Source organism: Portunus trituberculatus, chromosome 2 (assembly GCF_017591435.1).
Source record: "Portunus trituberculatus isolate SZX2019 chromosome 2, ASM1759143v1, whole genome shotgun sequence".
Lineage (NCBI taxonomy): Eukaryota > Metazoa > Arthropoda > Malacostraca > Decapoda > Portunidae > Portunus > Portunus trituberculatus.
The window spans coordinates 97,505-106,887 of NC_059256.1; the positions used below are offsets into that span (position 1 = coordinate 97,505).

Below are 9,383 nucleotides of genomic sequence, written 5' to 3' on the forward strand. Positions count from 1 at the left end.
TCTTCTTCAGTTTGGAAACTCATTATTCTCTCTCTCTCTCTCTCTCTCTCTCTCTCTCTCTCTCTCTCTCTCTCTCTCTCTCTCTCTCTCTCTCAGCGCAGCCAAGACAAACAAGGAGGGAAAACAGGATGCATGAACGTAATCCAATAAAGAAAGTGTTGAGGATGGAGAAAATTGTTGAAACACGTAGGGACATTTAGAAAGAGTGAAAGTGAGAGGGAGAGATGGAGACAAAAGAGAGAGAGAGAGAGGGGAGTGGGTAGGTGATGGATTGGAGAGAGAGAAAAAAAAACAAGTATGGAGAGAACTGGAGGAAGAAACACGTATGGGAAGAGAGAGAAAAAAAAAAAGGTGAGAGGGAGAGAAAAGTGAGTAATGGATTGCAGAGGAAAAATGTTTAGGAGAGAGAGAGAGAGAGAGAGAGAGAGAGAGAGAGTTTACCTATAAATTTGCTACGGGAAATGAGCTACACTTGAATCCATTTATCATACTTTTCTTTAAAACTATGGATACTTCTTGCTCTCACTACACCCTCCGGTAATCTATTCCAGTCAGTGACAGTTCTTGCTGGGAAACTGATATTTTTAATATCAGTTGTACACCCCGAAATCCTCAATTTCATCAAATCATGAATATCTATCTCTTGGTCTTCTCGTCATATCCAGATCGAGAAAGTCATCTCTATCAATCTCATTTACACACTTGAACAGTTGGATTATATCACCACCTCTTCTCTCTTCCAACGGTGGCAGATTTAGTCTACATAATCTTTCATGGTAATCTATATCATGCAAGGCTGGCGCCAGTTTCGTTGCCGCTCTTTGTACTCGTTCCAGTTTACGTATATGTTTCTTCAAATGAGGCGCCCATACCACCTGTGCATATTCTAATTTTGGCCTCAGAATTGATTCTATTACTTTTTTGACCAGTGTTTCATTCAGGTGAGTAAATGTAGTTCTGATATTTGCAATTATTGCCAAACTTTCCCCTGCAATTTTGTTAAAACTGTGTCTTAAGCTGGGTCCACACTTGTTGCATTTACACGTATCGTATCATCGTTGCGTTGCAGTGTGGACGGGAGAGCGTTGCACCGTTGCGTATCAAAATATGATACAAAGATACGCAACGGGCTCGATCCATCATTTGTCGGTCTTTTGCCGTCACATCAAAGGAATGATACGCAACGCATCTACCTTCATGTGGACGGGAGCGTTGCATCGTCCCGTGACTCCGTTGCAAGCTCAGTCTTGTAGAGGATAGCCAGGAGTACAGTTGTAGCTCGTGTGTGATTGTGTTTCATATAATATATATATATATATATATATATATATATATATATATATATATATATATATATATATATATATATATATATATATATATATTACACCTTTTTAGTGTGAAGAACTATCTAGGTACTAGAAAAATGGAGTGGAGTAAGGAGGATATCATACGTCTGATAGAAACTTACCGTAAGAGGGACGTGATTTGGGACCCAAAACATGTTCATCATTTCAATAAGCTTCGTAAACAAGATGCATGGGAGGAAATTGCCAAGGAAATGGGATCATCGGCAGATGTGTGCAAGAAGAAGATGGAATATCTTTTGGCAGCCTTGAGAAGGGAGAAAATGAAAATGAAGAAGAGTACTGGTACTGGAAAAGGTGAGTAAATGATATCGTATTCTTTATTCAACCATAATATATGAACTCATTATACATATATACTTAATATTCTTCTTCTGCATATAAAGTGATGTATACAGCTCTCTATAATTATATGGTATTCATATATCATGTATTCAAACCAATAACTAACAATATGAAAAATAGTAACTAGGCTACATTTAGTAAGAAATGTTTACATAGGATAAATAAATTCCTATAATTGATTTATTTCAATGACTCAAAACAATATGAAAATGAACATATATATATATATATATATATATATATATATATATATATATATATATATATATATATATATATATATATATATATATATTAATGTTAATAGTTGCCTAATGTGTACATTAGGTAGCGGAAATAGCCTAATGTGTATACTCTTCATCTTCAATTCTATAGACCACAGTTTAATGTGCACAGATCTGAGGTTAAATGGTGCACAACATTCCCTGGTGGTAAGGTTAGGTTAGGGTCAGAAACATCCACTAATCTCCCCACTTCTGCCAGCACCACTGTATCATCCATTAACAGGCCCGCCTAACCTAACCTAACCTAACCACCACGGAATGTTGTGCACCATTTAACCTCAGATTTGTGCACTTTAAACTGTTGTCTATAGAATTGAAGATGAAGTGTATACACATTAGGTACATTTCCGCTGCCTAATGTACACATTAGGCAACTATTATATATTGATATATATATATATATATATATATATATATATATATATATATATATATATATATATATATATATATATATATATATATATAGCTTATTAAACTACATTCTACCCCGTTCCTACCAAAATATTTTATTTTATTTTATTTTTTTTTCTTTACAGGAGCACATGAGACTTACACTAGCTCGTGGTTTGCCTTTGAAAGTATGCAATTCCTATGGGACAAGAACCAACCAAAACCAACATTGAGTACAGTAAGTGAACAGTATTTAATATATTAAACATTAATATTTCTTTATGCTAACCTGCATCATATTACATTACAAGCCATTTATATTTGCCGGAAATTCTGATCAGCTAATCACACACACACACACACACACACACACACACACACACACACACACACACACACACACACACACACACACAAGCAGCAGACCGTAGGTGAATTACACACACACCAAAAAAAAAACTTTAGTTATTTAACCTGGGGGAGGGAACCCACAACAAAAAGCCGCAAGTTTCTATGCGTAGTCATTTTGCCACGCTAATTTTCCTTCATTCAAGAAATAGTCAGCTATCTCCTCCCTTACATTCAGCAATGTAGCCTTTGTTTTGCGTGCAACTCTTTTCAGGGGAAGAAGTGATCCCATCTCGTGCGTTGCTTCTCTCCAATTTCCATTTCTCACAACACCTGCCTCTTCTGAATCAAATGTTCCTGGTGGAGTGTAGAGTTCCGCTGAATCTGGTCTTCGGCGCAAGAAGTTGTGTAGTAAAGTAGTTGTCATCACTACACATGAAGCCTTTTCTGGTTCCAGTAGCAACGGTTTCCTCAGCACACGGAAAACTGAAGATGCTATGCCAAATACATTTTCAACTACTCTGCGAGCTCTACAAATCCTGTAGTTAAAAATTCTTTGCTTTGATCCTTTGACGTGGTAACCTGGATATGCTTTCATCAAGGTTTCACTCATAGAAAAAGCTTCATCTCCCACAAAGAAGAATGGTACAACTTCCTCCCTCTCGTTTAGAGGAGCAGGCTCAGGTAGATTTAAAGCTTTTTCCTCCATTAGCTTGTACAACTGTGTGTTTGCGATCACACCACCGTCTGATATTCGTCCTTGGCATCCCACGTCTACAAACATGAAGTTGTAGTTAGCATCAACTAATGCAAGAAGAACAATGCTGAAAAAACCTTTGTAGTTGATGTATTCACTGCCACTTGCAATGGGACACTTCAAAGTGACGTGCTTACCATCAATAGCCCCGACACAGTGTGGAAAGTTCCATATAGTTTCAAAATCTGTAGCCACTGTCAACCACTCTGCCTGTGTTTTAGGGATCTGTAAAACAAAACAAATGGTACACTTTAACATTTTATTTATGTATGTATGTATGTAACACTATATATACATATATATATATATATATATATATATATATATATATATATATATATATATATATATATATATATATATATATATATATATATATATGTGTGTGTGTGTGTGTGTGTGTGTGTGTGTGTGCCTAGGTATTTATTTCTATTCTCTCTCTCTCTCTCTCTCTCTCTCTCTCTCTCTCTCTCTCTCTCTCTCTCTCTCTCTCTCAGATCCAGACCGCAACGAGTGAAGCAGCAGAGGAACCAACAGAAGTGTCGGTAGAAGGTGAGGATCTGAATACAAGTTTGGCGACATCACAGGAAAGAAACCCTGAAACAAGGCACCCCAAGTCGCCCACACCCAAAAGTAAGAAGCCGAAGACATCAGCTGGTGACCAACGTCTCGATAAGGCTTTTGAGATACTCACGGCCACAGCTAACCAAGTTAATGATGAAAACCAGCATTTTGGTAACTTGGTTGCTTCTAAATTGCGTAGGTATGATGACAGGGTACGCAGTTTGATTCAAAATGACATTCTGAACGTATTTGTTAGAGCAAACACAGGCTGTTACAGTACTGATCAGCCTTTCCCTGGTAACGTAGTTGGAGGTCCACAGACAACCCATCCAGTAGGCTTCCCACCCAACTTCTGGTTGTCTCATAGTTATTCAGACGCATCTGAAAGCCATGATTCTAGAACAAGTACTCCAGCTGTAGTGCAACCATCACCTTCCCCCAGTACTTGTTCGGTAGGAAATGAGTTGAACATTGAGGAACTAATATAGTTGTGATTTTTTCACATGTGGCCCGTAACTTCCAATGAGGATATATCTCTTCCATTCTTAAATTACATTTATATTTGTTTTTACTTCATTGTGCCCCATCTTCAAAATATATATATGACATTGATTTATCAAGTTCCTTCTTGTACTATAAAATAAAAAGAAATTAAAACATTCCTGTTTCATTTATTCCTGCACAGACCAAACACAGAATATACTGTCTTAAGACTATTTCTATTATTTATAAAATCAGGAATTCCCATTTACCTGCTATTGTGAGTTGTTTTTGGAAAGTATACGAAGAAGACAGTCTTGTTAAAGAAATAGCGTACATACATAATTGTGATCTGTTCAGCACGCCTTTTACTGCACTAATACATGTTTGTATGTGTACGAGAGAAACATATATCGATTTAACTATGAGTGGCACATTCATGTCATCATACATCAGTTGTTCATATGACATTTTATAGATGACTTACCTTAATGTAGTCATACAGTGTTTCCACAATGGCAGCACACACTTCGGGAATGATCTTGCTAATTGCCTGCTTGGAGATTCTGAAGAGATACTGCAGGCTGGTGTATGAATCGCCGGTGGCCAGAAAGCGTAGTGTTACTGCTAGCCTTTCCTGGATGGGAATTGCTTTCCGAAACTTTGTGTTTTTTTTTGCAATTTTCAAGCCAACTTCAGACAAGAGAAACTCGAAATCAGTTGGGTGCATCCTTGTAAAGTTTTTGTAGAGTCCACTCACGTGTTGGAATTTTAAGTCCGCCAACATAGTTGTTCCACTGCACATCTCCTTCTTTCATATAGTTTAGTAATCCACCAACGCCGTGACTTTCTTTTCCTTTTACTAACTTGATGTTCATGAATAAATATATACGCGGCCGCAGCCAACTGCACACTTGCACTCATGGGTACTGTCAGGGAAGAAACTGGATGATACTGTTGCATCACGGAACGATGATACGACACGCGGATACGCAACGGGTACAATATACACTGTCGCACCGTATCGTATCATCGTTGCGTATCACCATGCGATACGCAACGATGATACGATACGTGTAAATGCAACAAGTGTGGTTATCCGGTTCTCGTGAGGTGGCTGACCTGGCCCGCGAGACGTCATCTTCAGGTCTGAGTGCGAAGAAGGTTTACCCTCCACAAGAGCCTCCCGCAGCAATCTCCTGTTCTGGGAGTTCTTCTAAGGGACGTATTTCTGCTGTATATGACTCCCTTGTGATGGTAAATGTTAATCCATCATTTTCTTATCACGCCTGCACTCACTTCTCAAGGTTTATGATAAGGACTTTCCTTCTAACCGCTGCTATGTAACTTTTCTGTCATGTGATGAAGCACGTCTGGCTAATGAACATGTAGCATCCCTGCCCCTTGCTGGCTCTGGCTTTAAGACAGAACTTCTCCATTCTCGCAATATTTCAGACAGTGACACGGGAGAAGCCCAGCATCTCCCAAAAGCTTAAAAACGTCATGGTCCTGGGCCAGACACTCTGGTCCAAGGAACTTTGAGATATAGTAGACACCGCTAACTCTACCGCGACAGCGGTAGAGGTAGCGGTGTCTTAAGTCAGTCAAACTGGGGCACTCCACTAGTAGGTGCCGCATCGTAAGCGGCTCGAAGCAGTCATCACAGTAAGATTGAGGGTCCCTGGTCAGGAGGTACCTTTGTGTAAGGTATGTGTGACCTATACGAAGTCGCGCCAATAAAGTCTGTACACGGCGATCCCGGACATGGGTGTAAGTCCACTGAGGGAATGTGGAAGTAGTAATCTCTCCCATCTTCGAGGTTCCGACCCCCGTTAACCATCTCCTCTGCCAAAGTGCTGCAATTGCCACATGGATTGCATGAAATATATCTCGAAACGGAACATGGGAAAGAGACGGAGCGCGACTTGCTGCCTCTTTAGCGAGGCGGTCTGCGTGTTCGTTCCCTGGAACACCAACATGGCCAGGGACCCAACAGAACCCAACACGATATCCATGTGGGGTAAGAAGATATAGCCACTTCAGGGCTGATAAAATCAAAGGGTTAAGGGAGATAGTAGAAGAGAGAGCAGTAAGAGCACTGCGACAGTCACTAAAAATTGTAAAAGACGAAACAGGGAGAGTAAAAATAACATGTAAAGCTAAAACTATGGCAGACAGCTCCGCAGTAAAAACGGAGGCTACCGAAGGAAGGCTGCCACACCGATAAAAACGATAAAAAGAGGGGAAAATCACACTAAACCCAACGCCTGCATCGGATTTGGAACCATCAGTAAAAACGGGGATATCATCAGAATGGATAAAAAAAGTGTTCTAAAAACCGTGTGTGGGACAGAGCTGGCAGAAAATCCTTCTTGCCATCTATGGCAGGAGGGCATAATGAAACAACCGGAAGCTGCCAATAACCAACTCGTGGGAGCTGGAAAGAGTAGACAGGAGTGGAGTTGATGGACAAATCAATCATGAGGTTTGCCACTCGAAGGCCAAAAGGTTTAGGTAGACTCGGTCGAGTGTCATACGCCTGCGAATGTAAGTCCCACAACATTGACATACAAGGGACAGAATCGGGAAGACGGTGGGTGCGAAACCAACACCGGAACATCGAAGACTGGCGCCGGAAGTCGAGCGGCCAGAAACCAGCATCCACTAGAAGGCTAGGTATTGGAGATGTCCGAAATGCACCCGTAGCCAAGCGGACCCCAGTATGGTGTACGGGGTCAAGCGTGCGTAGGCGTACATCCGTTGCGGATGAATAGATCTCAAAGCCGTACTCCAGCTTTGGAAGTATAAGTGTACGGTGAAGAAGCAGTAAAGTGTCCCTGTCCGTACCCCAAGAGGTGTGACTTAAAACGCGAAGAAGGGATAGTGCTGTCCTGCAAGACGCTTTGAGAGAACGGAAATGTGGAACCCAAGTACGACGGCTGTCAAACAATAGGTCAAGATGTCGAGTGGCCTCCACACACGAGATGCGTCTATTGGCTAAATATAAATCGGGATCTGGATGGACACCACGATTTCGACAAAAATGCAAAGACACGGTCTTTGAGGTGGAGAATCGAAAACCGTTTATGTTCGCCCAACTGTACACCCAATTTATTACCAGTTGGAGCTTTCGCTCAATCAGTGACATCCTAGCAGCAGCAAAAGAGATACACAAGTCGTCCACATATAAAGAGCTGTGAACGCCATCCGGTAGAGTATCTATAACACCATTTATTGCAACTGCGAATAGCGTAACACTAAGAATACTTCCTTGTGGGACATTGTCATTTAAAGCTGTAGCATTGGAGAGAACACTCCCCACACGAACCCGTAAAAGACGTCTGGATAAAAACTGCTGGATAAAAATAGGAAGGTGGCCACGGAGACCAAAATTAAATAAGGAACCTAAAATCTCATGACACCAATCTGTGTCGTAGGTCTTCTCAAAATATATAGTAACCTGGTGGTGGTGATAAGCGAAGGCCTCACAAATAGGAGACTCTAGGGATAAAAGAGCATCCGTAGTAGACCTCATTTTTCGGAAGCCGTACTGTACCGATGACAAGTACTTCCCCCACTCCAATTACCACATGAGTCTTACATTAATCATTTTTTCTAACACTTTACAAATACAAGACGTCAAAGATATAAGACGGTAATTCGTAGCCTGGAGATGATCCTTCCCAGGCTTCGGAAATGGGAGAACCACTGCCACAGCCCAAGAAGTAGGAAAGTCACCGGTATGCCAAATCATATTATAAAGATTTTAAGTTAAAAGCACTGTCAGACATGTGGCGCAAGAAGGCATATGGAATATCATCTGGGCCAGGAGAAGAGTCATGACACTGGGACAAAGCAGTCCGCAACTCGGAGGCAGAGAAGGGGACATTAGGCAAAGTGCTCCGCGAAGAGGTCGGCGACAGTCCTAGGGTCTGCCACCGTTCGCCCAGCAGACAACAAAACTGGTGGGGGAGGAGCAGAATCGCTGGACTTTGTTAAAAACATCCGTAAGAGGAGTGTGGGCATTAATGGAAGACATAAGCTTTCCAAGAGGCTCTTTATGCCTCTTTCAAAATGCGGCGGGCCCGAGCTCGGCAGCGCCGAAAAGCTTCCAGACACCGCGGGTCCCCACGATGTCGCCAGAAACGAGAGAAAGCTGCCCGTTTCTTTTTCACCGCTGCAGTGCATGCTGCGTTCCACCAAGGAACGGGGCGCTTAGTAAAGCGACCTGACGTTCAAGGGATTGTCTGAAGCGCTACTGAAATTAAAAAATCGGTAAAATAATCAAGAGCCTCAGCACAAATAGAAAAGTTAGCCAGCGGACGGATAAAAGAGCTAAGGTCTGTGAATCGAGGCCAATCTGCCTTGTCCAAAACCCAGCGTGGGGGTCGGAACTGTGGCTCAGATTTCACAGATTCTAATAAAATCGGAAAGTGGTCACTACCGTGTAAATCTGGTAGGACCCGCCAATTAAAATCAAGGAAAGAATTAGATGTACAAATAGAAAGATCGATAGCCGTAAAAGTTCCAGTAGGACTATGGAATTTAAAACCTCCAATCCCTCATCCTCAATAAAAGAACCGATTAAAACCCCACGAGGATTACTAGCACCTTCATCCCACAATGGGTGACGGCCGTTAAAATCTCCCAACAAGAAAAGGCGAGTCAGCAGACTGACGCACCAGGCCGTCAAGCTCACCCCTGGAGACAGAAAGCCGAGGAGGGAGATATAAACTGCAGATGGTGTAAAGTCGTCCCATAAAGACCTTAACAGCAACCACCTGAAGGGGAGAGTTAAGTTGTAACGGGATAACAGGTATATCCTGACGGACTAGAATAGCTGTG

At 41.6% G+C, this 9,383-nt stretch overlaps 1 protein-coding gene across 1 annotated transcript; it reads left to right on the forward strand.

The window, feature by feature from the left end:
- The first annotated feature begins 1,389 nt into the window (after positions 1 to 1,389).
- LOC123507316 lies at positions 1,390 to 4,715 on the forward strand. Its single transcript, XM_045260076.1, has 3 exons — positions 1,390 to 1,664; positions 2,536 to 2,627; positions 3,992 to 4,715. Exons 1-3 carry the CDS (start codon positions 1,427 to 1,429, stop codon positions 4,544 to 4,546), a joined length of 885 nt encoding a protein of 294 aa, XP_045116011.1. The 5' UTR covers positions 1,390 to 1,426; the 3' UTR covers positions 4,547 to 4,715.
- Positions 4,716 to 9,383: the final 4,668 nt, after the last annotated feature.

Bases quoted from the DNA above. Each gene is read 5' to 3' on its own strand.
- LOC123507316 (XM_045260076.1), top strand. From the start codon at position 1,427: ATGGAGTGGAGTAAGGAGGATATCATACGTCTGATAGAAACTTACCGT. The intron at 1,665-2,535 runs GTGAGTAAATGA...TTTTCTTTACAG, and splicing joins GAGTACTGGTACTGGAAAAG to GAGCACATGAGACTTACACT. The intron at 2,628-3,991 runs GTAAGTGAACAG...TCTCTCTCTCAG, and splicing joins CAAAACCAACATTGAGTACA to ATCCAGACCGCAACGAGTGA.